The 18,867-nt window shown below is 33.6% G+C and overlaps 10 protein-coding genes across 10 annotated transcripts; 6 read left to right on the forward strand and 4 right to left on the reverse strand.

The window, feature by feature from the left end:
* Window positions 1-208: 208 nt before the first annotated feature.
* On the reverse strand, window positions 209-2,512 carry NAEGRDRAFT_62122 (uncharacterized protein; the record flags this gene model as incomplete). Its single annotated transcript, XM_002682951.1, has 4 exons — window positions 209-515; window positions 553-989; window positions 1,037-1,982; window positions 2,031-2,512. The coding sequence occupies 4 exons, from the start codon at window positions 2,510-2,512 to the stop codon at window positions 209-211; spliced, it is 2,172 nt and encodes a 723-aa protein (XP_002682997.1).
* Window positions 2,513-2,973: 461 nt separating this feature from the next.
* Window positions 2,974-4,475, forward strand: NAEGRDRAFT_77991 (UPF0020 domain-containing protein; the record flags this gene model as incomplete). Its single annotated transcript, XM_002682720.1, has 2 exons — window positions 2,974-3,635; window positions 3,677-4,475. Coding segments are annotated over 2 exons (1,461 nt in total), but the record flags the coding sequence as incomplete, so codon positions are not given.
* A 208-nt stretch (window positions 4,476-4,683) lies between these two features.
* NAEGRDRAFT_62124 (uncharacterized protein) lies at window positions 4,684-5,355 on the forward strand (the record flags this gene model as incomplete). Its single annotated transcript, XM_002682721.1, has 1 exon — window positions 4,684-5,355. One exon carries the CDS (start codon window positions 4,684-4,686, stop codon window positions 5,353-5,355), a length of 672 nt encoding a protein of 223 aa, XP_002682767.1.
* A 1,513-nt stretch (window positions 5,356-6,868) lies between these two features.
* Window positions 6,869-8,325, forward strand: NAEGRDRAFT_77992 (uncharacterized protein). Its single transcript, XM_002682722.1, has 2 exons — window positions 6,869-7,210; window positions 7,275-8,325. The coding sequence occupies exons 1-2, from the start codon at window positions 6,969-6,971 to the stop codon at window positions 8,284-8,286; spliced, it is 1,254 nt and encodes a 417-aa protein (XP_002682768.1). The 5' UTR covers window positions 6,869-6,968; the 3' UTR covers window positions 8,287-8,325.
* Window positions 8,326-8,330: 5 nt separating this feature from the next.
* On the reverse strand, window positions 8,331-9,425 carry NAEGRDRAFT_34964 (RNA polymerase II transcription factor TFIIH subunit; the record flags this gene model as incomplete). Its single annotated transcript, XM_002682952.1, has 2 exons — window positions 8,331-9,063; window positions 9,109-9,425. The coding sequence occupies 2 exons, from the start codon at window positions 9,423-9,425 to the stop codon at window positions 8,331-8,333; spliced, it is 1,050 nt and encodes a 349-aa protein (XP_002682998.1).
* Window positions 9,426-9,712: 287 nt separating this feature from the next.
* NAEGRDRAFT_62126 (uncharacterized protein) lies at window positions 9,713-10,900 on the forward strand (the record flags this gene model as incomplete). The annotated part of the gene is made up of 1 exon (XM_002682723.1): window positions 9,713-10,900. One exon carries the CDS (start codon window positions 9,713-9,715, stop codon window positions 10,898-10,900), a length of 1,188 nt encoding a protein of 395 aa, XP_002682769.1.
* A 62-nt stretch (window positions 10,901-10,962) lies between these two features.
* NAEGRDRAFT_45594 (uncharacterized protein) lies at window positions 10,963-14,613 on the forward strand (the record flags this gene model as incomplete). The annotated part of the gene is made up of 1 exon (XM_002682724.1): window positions 10,963-14,613. One exon carries the CDS (start codon window positions 10,963-10,965, stop codon window positions 14,611-14,613), a length of 3,651 nt encoding a protein of 1,216 aa, XP_002682770.1.
* A 168-nt stretch (window positions 14,614-14,781) lies between these two features.
* Window positions 14,782-15,135, reverse strand: NAEGRDRAFT_5357 (uncharacterized protein; the record flags this gene model as incomplete). The annotated part of the gene is made up of 1 exon (XM_002682953.1): window positions 14,782-15,135. A coding segment is annotated over one exon (354 nt), but the record flags the coding sequence as incomplete, so codon positions are not given.
* Window positions 15,136-15,219: 84 nt separating this feature from the next.
* Window positions 15,220-17,274, reverse strand: NAEGRDRAFT_77993 (GTP-binding protein; the record flags this gene model as incomplete). Its single annotated transcript, XM_002682954.1, has 1 exon — window positions 15,220-17,274. The coding sequence occupies one exon, from the start codon at window positions 17,272-17,274 to the stop codon at window positions 15,241-15,243; it is 2,034 nt and encodes a 677-aa protein (XP_002683000.1). The 3' UTR covers window positions 15,220-15,240.
* A 116-nt stretch (window positions 17,275-17,390) lies between these two features.
* NAEGRDRAFT_77994 (uncharacterized protein) lies at window positions 17,391-18,260 on the forward strand. Its single transcript, XM_002682725.1, has one exon. It carries the CDS (start codon window positions 17,403-17,405, stop codon window positions 18,240-18,242), a length of 840 nt encoding a protein of 279 aa, XP_002682771.1. The 5' UTR covers window positions 17,391-17,402; the 3' UTR covers window positions 18,243-18,260.
* Window positions 18,261-18,867: the final 607 nt, after the last annotated feature.

Below are 18,867 nucleotides of genomic sequence, written 5' to 3' on the forward strand. Positions count from 1 at the left end.
AATTCTTTTAATTCACGTTATTACTCGACTCTCTCATGTTGAGTTCTCATATATTTCTCCAAACAAAACAATAAATAATCGTTGATAAACCAATAAATAGAAACTCAACATTGTCCCGAGTTAATATAGTTGTTTACAAAATCGAGATTGAAGTTGAACTCCTCTATAAAAAAACCAGAGGAAAACACTCTTTTTCAATTTCTCAATTTTATTGTTTACAATTTGTCGAAAATACTATCGTTCCATTGAGTTGCTCAATTACTTTTCCTAGTCTAAACATTAAACCACCCAACCTTGGTAAAAGGTATTTAGGATATTTGTGGGTTAGAATTTGAATTGCATTTCTTTCAGCTTCTAGAAGAGGTTTTAGTCTATTCAATTGTTCAATTTTAAACGAATACATAATTTGATCTTGAAATGTGTTTTGCAAAAGTACCTCTGCTTGCATGATGTGAATATCTGAAACTCTCTCCAAAATACTCATATCACCGTTATTGAAAAGTAGTGATTCTTGACTGATATGGGTTAGTAAAAAAAAAGAATTGAACTTACTTGAAATATTTCAAATTGTCCACATATTTGTCGCAATATATAACTAACAACTTGTCCAAAGTTGATTTGATAGAAGTTGGAGATCTTGATTGACTAGGAGAGTTTGGTTCCTCACTTGAAAGAATTGAAAAGATGGAAGGATGGTTGGGAGCAGTGCCATTCATAATTTGTTGAGATTCTTTTTCTGTTATATTGTTAAATGAGACAAGTAATCTACTCAATTCACCTGTAATTGCATTCTCAAAATTTTTGAAAATGGTTTCTAATTTTAAAACAGCCATGTTGTTAAATTGATATACTCTGTCTTCTTCTGTACATTGTTCCAACATTTTCTCAAGGAGTGATACTGTAGTGCTATAAATTGAAAATTTTCTCAAGAGTTGAATAATACCAAACGTTGATGGATCCATACTAACTAGTCCTGTATATGTTGATTCCTTTTGAAAAATGCAATTAAAAAAATCCAGTTTCAAAATCAACCTACCTTAGTCATTAAAATAATAATCATTAAATAAATTTCAATATTATCTACAGTCAATCTTTTTACATTCTTCAAGGTTGTAATAGTTAGTAACTCAGAAGGCAATTTACCTCTTGCTGAAAGATAAAGGCTTGTAGCAAGTCGCATACAATTTAAATCAAATAATTGATGGATATCTTCTCTGAGATTAATACTAGTTCTTGTTAATTGAATGGGAGGTAAATTGTTATTGATACGTTGAATATTTTCTGACTTTTGAATGTAGTAACGAAATGTATCGAATGTCATTCCAACTATTAACCTGTATTTGTAAACACATAGCAAATACACATTTTCAACTCTGTAAAGAGAATAATCTGAATTGATTCGAGCTTCCTCAGCAATTGAGTAATTAATAAATACTCTATCTCTATAGTTTGGAGAATGTAAATCCAGCATTTCATCTGCTTTTAACAAAAAATACCTCGATAACCCTAAATTACTATCTCCCATAAAATAAAAAGATGCCAACAAGTATCTTCCACTTCTAATCATGAAAAATCTATCCTCAACATCACTAATAATTAAATTGCTGACATGTCGTGCATGTTTTCCAACTAATAGATCAATTAGTTGTTCGTTGGTTGTGGGATTTTCATAGAGGTGCTGTACATCATCTTTAACATATCCTTCGAATCCCAATTCTATTGAACGTTTAATTGAAGACTCTGCCTGATCTAAAAAACCATTGGATGCACATGTCACTCCATGTAATGTATACAAAAGTGAGAGAACTTCTGTTTTTCTATATTGGGTAACATATTCTCCAGCATGTTTTGAAAAATCAGGTAACTCAAAAACACTGTTAGGATTTCTGAATATTTCATTCATTGAATTTTTTAAATCATTTCCAAATATTGATTGTTCAATGAGTTCTTCAGGAAAGATTTTGAAGCCATAAACAATATGTCTGTAAAAATTATTTATCAATTAGGCCTAATGTTGTAATGTTACCTACCTATGATAATATTCGAATGAATTGATTTTTACAAATGATGTGACTATCATATCTTGCATTAACATTTCCTCTAATTCTTTAGAATTTTGATTTGAATCCTCATCTCTTCTTTCATTATTGTCCAAGAAAGTATGAAGTTTTTGTAAAATCTTTGAGGATGAAGGATCAAAACCAAACGCATCCACAAAATTATCTATATACTGAGTTGAGTAGGCAATATTTGAGTTTTTTTGGAGAGCAATATTTTGATTGTAGGGATGATATCGTGTTGAGAGTTCCGAATTGTTGACATCAGAAGATGATTTTGCACTTGATGAGGATGATTGCAGCTCCAGTCTTGATCTTGTTGCATTATTAAAGATAACAGTATCACCTTGCTTTTTTTTACGTCCGGTTGTTTCGTATCGGAATGAATGTATTTCGAAATCCTTCTTCTTTTGTTTGTTGGGAACAGGTTTTTGCACTTGTCCAGTTAGAAGCATCTTTTGAAGATATTCTTTCTTAGGTTGTAAATATACACATACATAGCCCTTCTTTAAGCATTCTTGACATTGTGGTAGCGTTCTTGAGCATTTTGTATGCTTTTTCCGACAATTTTCACCTAGATTTCTTGATGAATGGATTGTGTGAGCAAAAAGTGGTTTACTTACAGGCAATTGGGTGGTATTGGTTGTTTTTATCAGCCTCAACCTCGGATGAAGACATTTTTTTGAGTTCTACTTGATTGTACGAATAAATTTAGTCTCTCTTTGCAAATCATCAAAATTTGTTGGAATATTGAGTGATATTTCAGCAATGTCTAATATTGTGATAATTTTTAAATTCTCCAAGGAAATTCCAAATTTGATTGTAGTAAGTTTGTAAGGTTGATTTATTCCATTAAAGATATCAAAATGAAATTAAATCTCTGTAGATAATTTATGAGATTAAAAATTTAGAAAAAATGTCGTCATTTCTGCCTTGTTCTGGCTCTGAATATCTGACCCTAATGACAACATGTGCTCCGGGCCTGGAAAAATCATCAGCCGACGAAATTGAAGAAAAATTAAATAATTTACGGAAGAGAAGTGACTTGGCAATTAATATTTATCACATTTATTCAAAGTTTGAAAATATTGATGATGATAATTTCAAGGAAATTATTAGAATATTTCAGAGGCGAGATATCAAGTCAATGCTGCAAGGAAAAATTATTATTCAATTCCATTTTTCTTCCACCTCTGAGAAATTGAAAATATCTGTATTTAATGAAACTATTTCCTCACTTCTTGAATGTCTATCAATTGTCAAAATTCACATTCTAGTTTATGTTTTGGAAAATCTTTCTTTTCCCTCTTCAAGTACTTCCACTCAGGAAAAATCCTCTCCAAACGATTCAACTGGAGATAGTTTTGAAGAAAAAGAAAGAGAATGGGCTAGAAGATTGAAAAATGATCCAAACTTTAATTATTTTTTGGAATGCCATCAACATGCATTGCCAGAAAGCAAATGTTGGAAAGAATCGTTAGAAAAGTGGGTTGACATGAGAAATATATTATTTGAAAATTCCACAAAAGATAAAATAACAAGTGTGGAGGCACTTAAATTCAGAATCACATCAAGAAGGTTTGTTTCATTTGATGTTCTAATTTATTAACTAAATTAAGGTCTGGACAACATAACTTCAAATCGAGTGATATGTTATCGTGGTTTGGATTATTGGTATCTCACAAGTTAATGGGTGAGGAGATTAGCAACATTGGAAAAACTTGGAAAGCAGATTTAACAAATTATGATCTCGATATTTTTCAAATCCTCTACAATGATACTCTCTTTCTCTCATTCACTCTGTGTGAGGAAACCATTTGTTTACAAACGTTTTCTAAACAATTCAAAAATGAATTGTTCTTAAACTCAACATCTTTGAGACCCAATATTGCTTTTGGATTAATTAATCTTGCAAATATCAAAAAAGGAGATGTATTTTGTGATATCTGCTCTGGTACTGGAATAATTTCACTGATGGCTTTACACTTATTTAAAAATAATATTCAAATTATTTCTGGAGAATTATCTGAGGAAATTTTACAGAACCACCTAATCAACAATATTGACAATTACAGGTATTCAAATAATACAATACAACCTCTGAAATGGGACTTCACTCGCCTCCCTTTAAAAACAGCCACTGTTGACGTCATTTGCTCAAATTTACCTTTCGGAAAGCAGATTGGATCACATTCATTAAATAAGGAAATTTACCCTCCCATGTTTTCAGAATTATGCAGGGTTTTGAGACCTGAAGGAAGAATTGTTATTCTCACATCTGAAAAACACTTGATGCAAAAAGTTCTACAAGAAAATAAGGTATTCATATCATTTTTTTCACGAATTTCTATTCATCAAGGTGGTTCAGATGTTTTTGTTTACATTCTCACAAGAAAAAGTAAAGCATTTTTTGTAAAGAAACAAAAACAATAAAAACATTAAAAAAAAATTAAAGTCATCTGTGATCTGCGTGCTTGGAAGCTATTGAAATTTTTCGGATCAAAATTGTACATTAAAATTATTTATTAAATAGAGTCTTCACATAAATACATCCATCAGATTAGAAATGGTTAGGTTTACAAATTTTAAATCTTCTCCACAAACAAAAGATTACCACAAGTATGAAATGAGTGGAATATTATTCAAGATGGGAGAAGTTAACAAATCATGGAAGGAAAGGTTTTTCATTCTGGAAGAGGACAAATTATTTTACTATAAAAATTCGGAAAGCTCCAAAGCTATTGCATACATACCTTTGAACGATGCATATGTTAGAGTATCTCCTGAATTTTATCCTAAACAAGCATGTTTTGAAATTGTCACATCACAAAGAATATACAAATTAATGGCTGCAAATTTTGAATTGATGAAAACATGGATACATCACTGCCAGACATTTAGTAAAATAAGTATGGAAAATGAGCTGATACGACAAGCAGATATTCAAATTCATGATGTTGAATCTGGACTAACAAAAAAAGCCTTGGAAGAATTACATTTCGAACCAATATCATTAGAAAATTTTTATTTTTCATGTAGATATAATAGAGAAGAAGACTATTCAAATAGTTTGGAATTTGATTTAATAAGAGGATTGAATAATACATCGATAACGAACAGAATGAATAATGCAAGTAGTGTGGTACTATCAAATCAACTATCTGACGATGAAGACTCTTTACAAATGGTTGATAAAAAGAATATTGACCTCTCAAAAAAACACTCTCCATCCATAGCCTCCCAAACACCTGCAACTGAAGAAAATCAAGAATTGATTGATAGGATTGGAACAGAATAAATTATTGTTCCTTGTTCTTATTCCAATATTTTATTTAAATAAAAAAAATGGTAAATGTAATAGTCAGAGGATCCCGAGCAGACGACATTGAAAATATTGATTTACTTGGACAACCAATGAAATCAATCACATCAGGTTTTGGCCATGTGTTAATATTATCAGAGAATGAGAAATTATTTAGTTTTGGTCGTAACGATTGTGGTCAACTTGGTTTTGAATCGGAAAATCCTGATGAAGTTGATGTTTTGAAAATCACCCCCATACCTTGGAGCAATTCTATTAAATCAATTCATTGTGGTTCCTTGCACTCTATGATTTTAAGTGATGATAATTGTCTATTTTCTTGTGGTAGCAACGCATTTGGGCAATGTAGTCAACCAACTCTCTCTGGCCCTATTATTGCTCAGTTTACCCTTATTGAAATAGATGAAATTGTACGGAATAAGATAGCTACAATAATTTGTAAATTTGCACATAGTGGTTTCGTCACTTCCGATAGAGAGTTATATTGTTGCGGGAGGAATCATGATTTGGAAATTGGTATACAAAACAGTGATAATGTAAACAAATTTACAAAAGTGCCAAATATTCCTCCTGTAAAGCTGGTAGATTTTGCTTGGAAATATACGGTTATTGTAACGATGGAAAATGAAATATATTCCTCCAAGCATGGCATTCTGAGAACAGAATGTACACTTAACCCGTGCATTGGTAAATATTGTGGATGGAATCCTTCTATCAATGGAGAAATTGTCAAACTCCAATGTGGAAATGAGCATACAATACTGCTTACACAAAATATGGAACTTTTTGGGTTTGGATATTCACCCAATGGAGAAATTGGAGTCTCTCAAAGTTCAATAATTAAGGAGGTTGTAAGAATCGGAGGATCCATCCTGGACAGAGTTTGTAACTTTGTTACATCATATAATCAATTAATTGTTTTTACAACTGGTGGAACCATTTATGTTTCTGGTCTAAACACTAGAGGGCAATTGAATTTCTCTCTAAATAATAACATGATAGATTCTAAAGATCCAGTGGAAACGCTCACACCTGTATCTCAATCCAGATATTTCAATTCAGCTTGTATTGGTAATCAATTTACCATATTATATCACAGAACAGAAGGGCAATTCAAAATTGAAAAATTATTCAAGCAACAATTATTTTCACTCGCCTTACATGAATACTTTTTTGATACGAGCATTGTCTTTTGTAAAGAGTAATTAATTGATTATTGTGTTGATTGATTGCACGACGACATGCGTACAAATCGGGAAATGCAAACATCAACAATCACAACTTGTGTATTTTGTTTGTAGAATACAATCATCTCTTATTGCTTCAAGATGAAAATAATTTGATATTCTCATCTAATTAATTCCTTTCATTAAATCTTGCTAAATAACATTCGTTGTGAAGTGATGGTTGTGTCCTTTAGGAAGGAAGTGAAAAGAGTACAAGATAAAAACTCATTTAAACTTTTATAAAAAAAATCAAAACCATTGCGATTTTTGATACACAGAGCGTGAGAGTTTTGACCGTTTTTACTGCATATCATCAATCCTATTTTTCAAACCTTCTAATTGTACACTTATTAAAACTCTTCAATGCCTCCTCCACCTCCACCTCCACCATCTAATGTTCCACCACCAGTTGCCTATAAGCCACCAAAAGAAGTTTCTACAGCTGGCAGAGGTGATCTGTTAGATTCTATTCGTAAAGGAAACAAGTTAAAGAGGGTACCAGAAAGTGAAAAGAAGGAAAAATCAGGTGATGTTGTTGGTAAAGTTCTTGATCGTAATGCTCCAAAGAAGCCTGCAAGTGAGAGTACACCACCAAAACCTGCCAAGTAAGTAATTTTAAATCCTTTAATTTTCTTAACAATAATTCAATTAATTAATATTAATTTAAAGTACTGGTTTTGTTCCAACAGGAAATCCAATGATGGATGAAATTCTCAAGAAGAGACAAGGCTTAGGAAATAATTCTGGAAGTGGATCCTCTACAGCTACTACTAACACTCCACCAACAAGAGCCACACCACCAACTGTTCCTTCAAACAGACCACCTTCATCATCAAGTACAATACCAACCAGAACTGCTCCTACTTTACCATCACGAGCTGGTACCGGTTCATCTCAAACAACTAGTACACCTCCACCAGTTGTTTCTTCAACAACACCAAGTGTACCAACAAGAACAACTCCTTCTTTACCAACAAGAACAACTCCATCAGTTCCAACAACAAGTTCAAATCCACCTTCAGGAGAAACAGGAAGAAGAGCTCCACCACCACTCCCTCAAAAGACTGGAGGTGATACAACAGGAAGAAGAGTCCCTCCACCACTCCCTCAAAAGACTGGAGGAACTCAACAACCATCTCTTCCTTCGAGAAATCCTCCTCAAACAACTAGTACACCTCCACCAGTTGTTTCCACACCACCACCAGTGGTTGAAAAGAAACCACCTCCACCTCCAAGAAATGAGGTCAAGACTGAAACATCATCACCAACATTGCCTCCTGTCAGAAAACAACCACCAGTGTCAACACCTCCAGTTGTGGAATCACCAAATGAATCATCAAATATTCAAACTGAAGGACGTTTCCAATTCCGAACTGACCTTCCACCTGTTCCTCCATTTACTGGAAAGCCTAAAGTTTACAAAACAAAAGGAGGATCAAGCTCATCATCATCACAAGCTAATGCTCCAAGTGTTCCCCCACCAAGACCAACTAAACCAAAGAGAGATATTGAAAAGGAAAAGAAGGAATTGGAAGCTCAAGCTAATGCATTAATGCAAGATTTTGTTAAAAGAATGATGTTTGAAAAATGCGTTCCTTTGAGAGATTTGTTGGAAAAGATTAGTAAGGCTAATGATGAGGCTACACTTGATAATATCAAAGAACAACTCTTAAACATGTAATCTATTTAGTACCTTTAATAAATCTTGTAAATTACCTAATATGTTTAATTACATCCAGGACAATTATGAAGAGACTCATGAATAAAAGCGTCACATTCAACACAGAAAATATTACTGCAACTTGGACATTGTAAACTAATAAATGATTCTTTTGGCAATGATTTCTGACATCCATAACAGTAGGGTTCTTCTCCCTCTCTTGGTTGATAATCAATGAATTGTTGTACTGGGAAAAGATGGTGGTATGAACGAGCCAAATGAGGAGAGGAAACAAGCATTAATCCACAGGTTGAGCACTCAACCGGCAAGTCACAATATTTACTTTTACAGCGAGGGCAGATATATCCACCAGGTGTAATCTTTTTGTGACATAAACACATAGAGTAGAGAGTCTGAGCTCTTCTCTGAGGGAAACCCATTCTCATGGATGGAGGAGCTACAATTTTTGTAGAAGAAGAGGATGTAGTTGGGGGAGGAGCTGCATGTGCCATTAATACTTCTTTGAAATGTTCATCATCTGTTGGTACACTATAAGTACCTTGGGTTTGTTTTGCAATTTGTTTGCAAACAAACACCTCAGCATCCAAACTAATTAATGAAACTCTAATATTATTATCTTTGAGTTGTTTGATTGTCGAGAAAATATTATCAGGATCACAGGACGATAATGAACAATAGATTACCACAACTTCCTTAGAACCATAATTGGGTATTTGATGAAGTGAATCATAACTTAGGTTCAATACATTTTGAAGTGATGGATCTCCCCCAAAAGACCTTGTTGGATGGCTTGATGTATGTCTATTGGCATCTTCATATAACTTTTTCAATTCTGATACTAGTTGCTTTACATTTCCTGTTAGTTCTTTTAAAATTTTTGCAACACCATTCTTTGTGGTAATAATTCCCAATTGTGAGAGTGGATTTTGATCAAAATATTCCTTGATGAATTCCTTTGCTGTTGAAATAACGGATTGTGCTCGGGATGTTTTCTCATCATGTTGTGATGGTAACATTATTCCATTACTGCAATCAATGACAAGATATAAAAATCTAATAATTCCCTTCTTGATGATTGTTTTTTCCTGTGGAATTAATGATTTTGTTGAATTAGTACTATTAGCGGCATTCCAATACATCAATTGATGTCTTTTAACAATACGTTCTCTTTTACTTTTTTGTTTGGAGAGTGAAAGTTTGTTAACCAGTTGGTCATATGGTTGCTCTACAATATCGTCCACTCCTCCAGTATCATACTTTTTTTCCCAATTGTATGTATTAGAATCTTGTTTGTGAGCATTGAATGTTGTCAATTCGTTTTCATCGTGATCATCCATGCCATCATCATCTACTAACGGTCTCTTGTGTGAGGACATTTTTTTGAAAAATATGTACAACTAATTTTAAATTAAAATTAGATTAAAAAATGTTCAAGCGTAACCAAAGGCTTTCACTTTGTATGAGACTTAAAAACTATCAACAAATTGGTGGTGGAACTATCAATTATTGTTACTCTACTGATTTGAAGAGTAAGGTTTTAACTGTGTACATGTTTACAGGTCAGGGATCACAACATTCAAGAATGTTTTCCGATATAGATTCAATTCATCCTTTGATGAAAACAAAAACATGTCAATCTATTTTTTTCAATGGAACTGAAAGTGATGAGGAAATTATGAACAGTTTTAGGGATTTCTCTTTTCCTGTATTAAGAAATTTGAATGTTGAAAATATTGAAAATCCACCTACAAGCTTGGCCCAACCTTTAATTTTAATACAATCTATTTTACTTTTTGAAAGGTATAGAGAATTACTTTCTAAAACTAGTAGGAATGAAGAAATAGCTTGTATGCTTGGACATTCTTTAGGAGAATTTACAGCTTTAGCAGCTTGTGGAGGCGTTTCTATTGAAGAGGCTATTAAACTTGTTAACGTTAGAGGAAAATCAATGGAAAGAAACATTACAAAGGAACAAGAAACTGATATGGGTATGAGAGCAATAATTAATATTCCTTTACAATTAATGAGTGATATTGAGAAATACTTTACATCCACTAATCAGAAAGAATCTCTATGTCCTTGTTGTGACATGGCTAATATTAATACACCTCAACAGGTTGTTTTGAGTGGACTCAAATCGGATATGGATAGACAAATTTCAATGTGGCAAGAAAATTATAAATGTAAACTAAGAGCCATTCCACTAAATGTACACTTGCCATTCCACTCAAAGTATCTAGAACCTGTTTCTATTGATATTTCTAATGCATATGATGAAATTGATACTGGAAATATTGTAAGAAAATTACAACATCCAATAGTTGCCAATACCAATGCCAAATTTGTAAATACCTTTGCAGAAATTAAAGCATTATCCATCCATCAAGTACACAAACCAGTTTTGTGGAACATGTCCATTCAATCTATTATTGAACATGTTAGGCGGGAATACCATACAAAAGACACAACACCAACAACTCTCAGATTCATTGAATTTGGACCACAGAAAAAACTTGAACCCATGATAAGCAAATGTTGCAGTGGAGGAAATGGTTTGAACATTGAAAGTTTATCCTTCAATACTTTGTCAGATGTTAATAATTATTTTCAATAACTTGTTCTTTATTAAAAAACCATCACACAATGAAAAAATATTATTTAATTTTTAAAAAAAAAATGCATCTCTACCACTTTACACTCGTCAAACCGGGAAGTATTAACCAGGCGATCAGTGGTTGTTTTTCTGGTAAAAAGTATGATATTTTAACGGAAAAGCACTACAGACCAACAGAGATTGTGATGGCCAAAGGAAATATTCTAGAGTTGTATGAATGCGAGGAAAATGGAAATCTTAAATGTTTAATATCACAAGATGTCTTTGGAGTAATTAGATCCATCACATCTTTCAAGTTTAGTAATACTGTAGAGAAGGATTATATTGCCATTGGATCCGATTCAGGAAGTATTGTTATTTTGGAGGTCAATAGCAACTTGAACAAATTTACACAAATTCATCACGAGACATACGGAAAGACTGGCTGCAGAAGAATTGTTCCAGGACAATATTTGGCTGCTGATCCAAAGGGTAGGGCTTTGATGATTGGAGCAGTTGAAAAACAAAAATTTGTCTATGTTTTGAATATGGATGGGGACCATTTGACAATATCATCACCATTGGAAGGTCACTCACAAAATACTCTAGTTTATTCTATGGTAGGCTTGGATGTAGGGTTTGACAATCCTGCCTTTGCTTGTATTGAAGTTAATTATGAAGGTGCTGATGAATCTGATGTAGCTTATCAATCTTTGAAAAAGATGCTTACTATTTATGAATTGGATCTAGGAAAAAACACTATAGTTAAAAAATCATCAGAAGAAATTGACAGATCAGCAAATTTATTGATTCAAATACCAGAACCATTGGGGGGTGTGTTGGTTTGTTCTGAAAATTATATTACATATAAGAAAGAAGGTCAAGATGATGTAAGATCTCCTATTCCAAGAAGAAGTGGCATGCCACAAGAAAGAGGGCTTATGATCATCAATTCTAATCTCAAAGTCAAAAAAGGAGGTGATATTTTCCTTCTTGCTCAAAATGAATTGGGTGATCTCTATAGAGTTTCATTTAACAAGGATGGCAATAGAGTAAGCAGTGTATCACTCCAATACTTTGATACTATTCCTGTTTCCAACTCATTCTTGGCATTGAAAAATGGAAATTTGTTTTGTGCCTCTGAATTTGGTGATCACAAGTGTTACAAAATTACAAAGATTGAACCAAATGAATATCCAGAAACTTATGAGTCTATTGGAAGTGAAACCTTCCCAACATTTACTCCACCAATGAATAGATTTGAGGCATTAATGAGCGATAATGATCAACCATCAACAACAAATGTCACATGCCTTGAACTTGTCAATGAAATTAAGAGTTTAGCTCCAGTTACTGATATGAAAGTTACAGATTTAATGGGAGAAGGAACTCCACAGATTTATTGTCTTAATGGTAGAGGACCAACCTCCTCATTGAGATCTTTGAGATATGGTTTACCTGTAAATGAAGAAGTTGCTGCTCCTTTGGATCAACAAGCAACAGCCATATTTACAGTCAAAGAATCGATGAATGACACATTTGACAAGTATATCATTCTTTCATTTTCCGAGTTCACAATGGTACTTTCTGTTGGTGAAAATGTTGCAGAAGTGACTGAATCTGGTTTTTTGACTACAACAAAGACTATTTATGCTTCAAATATTGGAGAATCTGGAGAGTTTGTACAAGTACATCCAAAGGGTATCAGACATATTCACCCTGATAGAGTTAACGAATGGAACTCTGGTAACAAGATAATTGAAAAAGCTGCCGTTAATGGTTATCAAATTGTTGTATCGTTGAGTGGAGGAGAAATTATTTATTTTGAATATGACACTAGTTCTGGAAATTTGATTGAAACCGAAAGAAATGACTTGTCACAAGATGTAGCCTGTTTAGCATTGAGCCCTATTCAAGATGGTCGTACCAGAGGTCGTTTCTTGGCAGTAGGATTTTATGACAAGACTGTAAGATTAATATCCTTGGGAGAATATGATATGATGTCAATTTTATCAAGACAAGCCCTACCTGCTGATCCTGAATCTCTTAGCTTGATTGAGCTTCAAAGTGGCCACTCAAGAGATGAAACCAGTCTTTACTTAAATATTGGTTTGAGTAATGGTATTCTATTAAGATCAACTGTGGACTCCTCTACAGGAGAATTGTCAGATACAAGATCTAGGTTTTTAGGTACAAAGGGCGTTAAATTAAGAAATGTTAAAGTTCGTGGAGACAATGCAATTCTTGCCCTTTCCAGCAAACCTTGGCTTGGTAATAGTATTAATGGAAAGATTGAAATGACACCTCTTTCTTATCCAGCCCTTAATAGCGCATGCAATTTTTCATCAGAGCAAATTAGGGATGGACTAGTCTCTATCACTGCAGAACATTTGAGAATTATTACCATTTCTTCACTTCTAGACAAGTTTACTCCAGAAATTATTCCTCTCAATTATACACCAAGAAAATTTGTAGTACACGATGAAACTTCACACATGATTATTTTGCAAACTGATCACAACGTTTCAAAGGAAAATTCAACTGATAGACCTGACTATATCAAAGTAGACGAAAGTCAAAAGGATCCTTCTCTCTCCAAAGATGTAGAATATGGAGCTATTAAAACCAAGCCAAAATCTAATCTTTGGGCTTCATACATCAGAGTTTACTCACCAAAAAAGCAAGCAAATTTGGACGAATTTGAAATTGAAGACAATGAGGCTGCTTTTAGTATTACAACTTGTAAATTTTCCACTTCCTTGTCTGGGGCAAAATCAAATGAGAGCCTCATTATTGTTGGTACAGCTAAAAACATGAAGTTATACCCTACTAGAACATGTGATTGTGGTTACATTAATGTATTCCAAATAAGCGAAGATGGAAAGTTGCAATTAATTCACAAGACAGAAGTTGAGGATGTTCCATACGCACTTCATGCATTCCGTGGCAGACTATTGGTCGGTGTAAAGAACATGTTGAGAATTTATGATTTGGGTAAGAAGAAATTACTGAGAAAATGTGAAAATAAGTCATTCCCTAATTTCATTACCTCCATTGCAGTAGATGGAAATAGAATTTTCGTTGGTGATATTACTGAATCTTTCCATTTTGTCAAATTTAATTCTTCAGAAAACTCTCTGACAATATTTGCTGACAATACAACACCAAGATGGCTCACCGCCTCTGCACTTGTTGATCACAATACTATTGCAGGTGGTGACAAGTTTGGAAACTTTTTCATATCCAGATTACCAAGTGATGTTTCTGATGAGCTAGAAGATTCAAGCACTGGTAAAGAAAAATGGATTTGGGAAAGAGGATTATTGAACGGAGCACCCCAAAAAGCAACTGAAATTGTCAAGTTTTATGTTGGCTCCATGATAACAAGTATTTACAAAACAAGTCTTATTGCTGGTGGACCGTCCATTCTTATTTACACAACCATTACTGGTGCAGTTGGAGTATTCTTCCCATTTACATCAAAGAAGGATATCGAATTCTTTACTCAACTCGAAATGCACCTGAGAGAGAAAAATCCACCATTGTGTGGAAGAGACCACCTTGCTTACCGTTCCTATTACTTCCCTGTTAAGAGTGTTGTTGATGGTGATTTAATTGAACAATTCAACGATGTCGACTTGCAAACAAAAACTAAAATTTCAGAAGACCTGCAAAGAACCATCAACGAAATTGCTAAAAAGATTGAAGATATGAAGAACCAAACTGGTTTGTAATAAAAGCTAATAGTATAATTTATACTATTGATGCGAAATTATGAAAATAATACTAAAAATTATATTACTTCCGAGTTGTTGTTTAATTGTTGTTGTTATTTAATTTTCTCCATTTTGATTGAGTTCCTTATTGTATCGGGTTAAACCTGCACAGTTTAGCCACAATTGTGGAATAAATAGTCCTTGTACTGATGGATTTTTAGTTAACTTGGCAAATCCAATCTTTTTGGCTTTATCACCCCATTGTGATTTAATATTGTGGAGTTTTTGGGAAATTTCAGTAGAGTCCATGTTTTTGCAATCATGAACATGTTCTCTTCCGTTCTTATAAATTGCCTTCATGTATGGATGTCTACCTCTACGTAATTGTACAACAAATTTAACATCAGGCGATAATTTAGCCATTTCCCAGAAAGCACCAGATGATTGGTCCAAAAAATTTCTCATTCCGGATGAGCTTCCTCCCCAATCACAGAAATAAACACAAACTTGTTTCAACTGTGTCACACCGTTCCTAGACATTTTTTTTTATTCAATATTTTTTTAATAAATTAATTTAAATTACTTTTTTAAAAAATATGATAAGTTTTTGAATGGTAGCCTATTAATGTCAAAATAATTATTGGTTTACTTATGATAATCACGATGTTCAATAAATTGATCTTTTGTAATTTTCCTTTCCTTTGTTGTGTAAGGCATAAGGCATGGCTGTCTAAGGTAAACCTGCACATGCTCATTTGTGTGCACTTCAAATGTCATCTCACCAACACCTGTAATAGAAATCCAACCAATACCACCAATACAAATATCCAAAATGCTTTCTCTTCTAGTTGTTCCATTAACTTTGAATTTAAGAGATTTGTTCAGTCCATAAATCAATGAGTCTTTTCCATCAATTGGAGGAACAATTTGGTATTCAGGAGTAGCGTTTCTACCAACATGCTTTTCATAGAATTCGTCAGCCTTCTCTATACCTGTACAATGGATTGAAAGTCTGGAAGAGGTGAATACAGAAAATATGCAACGATTCCAATCTTCGTTTTGAACGTTATCTTCAATATAGTCCAATCTAAAGAGACCAGATAAGAAGAAACACCTTCCAGGTCTTAATCTTACAAATCTTGGATCAATGACATCACCATCAGGAATGATATATTTCCAATCCTCATATTTCAAATAATCTGTGAAAAGTTTTTGATGTTGGTTCAATACTCCAGGTGTATCAAATAAGTTTGCTCGTTCACCTGTAGCAGTTGTAATTGGGAATGATATGGTTTTGAGTGTTGTTCCTGGTAAGGTTGAGGTGGTGATTGAAATGTTGGACTTTCTGCTTTCGTATTGTTGTTTAAATAGTTGATTAATAAAAGTTGATTTACCAACATTTGTACATCCGATTACATAGACATCACCTCCTTTTCTATAGCTATTCATCTTTTCGTGTAGCTGCTTCATATTTGTACCTGTTGTACTGCTTACAACCTCGATGCCTACAAGTTGTGACCTCTCTTCTGTAGTTAAGAATAATTCAAAATCCTTCTTCAATATTCTTCTCACCCATTCTTCAAGTCTTCTGTAAATTAATGCTTTAGTCCTCTCTTTTTCAGTATCTGGTCTTCGATCATAGGAACTTCTTCCCTTTAAAAGTAAATCCACCTTATTGGCAACCACCAAGACATTATGGTGAGATCCAATAATATCTTTAAAATTAGGTATGATTGAACCATGAGTATCGAATAAATCAATAACATAAATAATGAGTGCCTTCTTTTTCAATTGAGATATTCTTTCAAATACCTGTCTGGCAGCCTCTTGATCCACTTGAACTGTACTGTATACACCATAATTTCTCAATTGGTGACATCTTTGACATACCAATTCAGATAAGCTTTCATCAATAAGTTGTTGCGAGGTTTTCCCTTTGTGTTTGAGGAATTTCTTATAAAGATTAAATTCATCCATATCCATTACCAAAAACCCTTCTGGTGGTGGTTGGTTCTTGCCAACTGGAGAATTTCTTACATTTTCAATTGTTGAAATAGCCTCCTCCTCTGTCATTCCTTCGTTTTTGTCTTGCATTTCTTGAACCTTTTCCTTTAACACTCGCTGTTTTTCTAATTCCAATTTTTGCATTTCCTCTTCAAGTTTTGAAAATTTTTCTTGTTCTGAAATTCTCTTTTCAACAGATTTTGGATGAATAAATCCAGGTTTTTCAGTACTTTCAGTTTGAAGAGTTGCTCCACAACCAGTACAGTGAGCATTTCCTGCTTGTATTTCAGTCAAATCTGATAACATGACATGCTTAATTTTAAAATCATGTTCATGGATGGCCTTTTTGGTTTCGTCATGTTGTCCTATCAATTCATCCAAATGAGCTCTTCTGTTTCTAGATCTTTGGGCCACTTGTTTTGGAGATTCTTCGGAACTTTCTTGGATATTATTTCTGTTGGAATATTTAGATTTGTAGTCGTAGGATGATTTTCTTCCACCTCTTTTTACTTCCTTTTGCTTTTGAAATTCTTTTTGATATTCTTTAAAAGAACGTCCAATTAAATCGGTTGAAAAATTGTTACTTCCGAATATTCCTAGCTTTAATGGATAACCTTGAAGACTTGATGACACAAGGTAGGGAGAAAAGCTTGTCTTACCAATCAATTTCCTCATTTTTTTAATTTCAATTTTTATTCCACTGCAATATTTTTCAGCCTCTTTTCTTATTAAACGACAAGTTGCTGTAATGGTTGCCGTACAACCAACTTGAACCATTTTGAAAAAAATGAATAAATACAACAATGCGTTTGTTCATACCAAATTCAACTCAAAACAAATATCATAATACATCAACAACACTAACAATGAACAACCATGAAACTGTACTCTGTGAAGGAACTTTAGACATGTTTGATGCTCCATCTTTTACTAGCATCAATATTAGTAGTAATTCTTCATCTTCTCCGTCATCTAATTCTCCATCACTTGTTTTTCATCTTTCAACATCATCCGACTTTCAAACATCTGAACAAACCAAACAAAGTTCAAGTGGAAAAAGATCTAAATCAAAGGCAAAGAAGAGGAAAGTTATTTTGGATGAGGATGATGAACGTGATTATGAGGAGTGTGATTTTATTTTGGAAAAGGGAGTTTATTCATATGCACCAAAGTATCAATGTTGGACAGATATTTCAAGTGAGGTAAAACAGGTTTATAGAGTGGTTTGGGATATGTTTGCCAAGTGTGCCCGTTCTATCATTAATGATCATTTGGAAATGAGAAACACTAGTAGAGTCCACCATCTTACTCTTGGTTCATGTCTACCAACAGTCTTTTACTTGATATTGAAGGAAACAAATGGTGTATTCAATCAATGGTTCCAAGTTGTTAAGAAGCATGGTATTAAAGTTAAGGAAGAATGTATCCAATTTCGATTCAAGAATTGTCTTCCATGTTTGGATAAGTATGATGATTGGGGCAACTTTCAGGTTAAGCTTATCAACAACACGTGCAAATTTGGCCAAAAAGTTTTGTTACATAGGATGAAAATTAACTACATCTCCCTTACCTGCAATGTAAGATCCAATCAAGTCTACTCATCATTCAAATTCGAGAAAGACATGGAAATTGTTGTTCAATAAATATAGCCGTTTCAATTTAAATTCAAAAAAATGAATCAACAATTCAACCATCAAGTAATCATCAACCAACCTCAATCCTACAGATCACCCTTACTCTACAGCCCATTCCTTTATCAACCAGCAACATCCCCAATATCAAGCCTTCAACACAACACCACATCTCAAATACCAATCCACATAACCTCTCCAAACTATGTGGTGTCTCCGAGTCCAACACCTATCCTTCAACACATTATTCCTACCTCAAATCATGTAAGATACTTTCAACAACGAGTTAACATTGGTCAACATGAAACAACAACAACTCCAACATCAAACTTCCAACAACGAGTCAACATTCAACATGTGACAACTCCTTTCAATAACACATCTCCAATTTCAAATACCCAAAGACTCAATTTGACTCAAGATTCAAATGTTGATGTATTAAGCACCCAGTCGTCTTTTTTACCATCTTCTTTTTTAGAAAATTCTGAACCAACACCTCAGGAATCTAATAAACGAGCTGCTTCTTCTGAATTAGGTTCACCAAAAAAAAAGGCACCAAAGAAGGCCTTGGAGAATATTGATTATTCTTTGGAATATGGAGAAATGGACTTCTCACAATTTGTAGAAAAAGACCACC

The sequence above is a fragment of the Naegleria gruberi genome, assembly GCF_000004985.1.
Source record: "Naegleria gruberi genomic scaffold NAEGRscaffold_2, whole genome shotgun sequence".
NCBI lineage: Eukaryota > Heterolobosea > Eutetramitea > Acrasida > Naegleriidae > Naegleria > Naegleria gruberi.

Excerpts from the sequence above, each read along its gene's own strand:
- NAEGRDRAFT_77992 (XM_002682722.1), top strand. The coding sequence starts at position 6,969 with ATGCCTCCTCCACCTCCACCTCCACCATCTAATGTTCCACCACCAGTT. Across the intron at positions 7,211-7,274 it reads ACACCACCAAAACCTGCCAA|TACTGGTTTTGTTCCAACAG; the intron begins GTAAGTAATTTT and ends ATTAATTTAAAG.
- NAEGRDRAFT_77994 (XM_002682725.1), top strand. The coding sequence starts at position 17,403 with ATGCGTTTGTTCATACCAAATTCAACTCAAAACAAATATCATAATACA.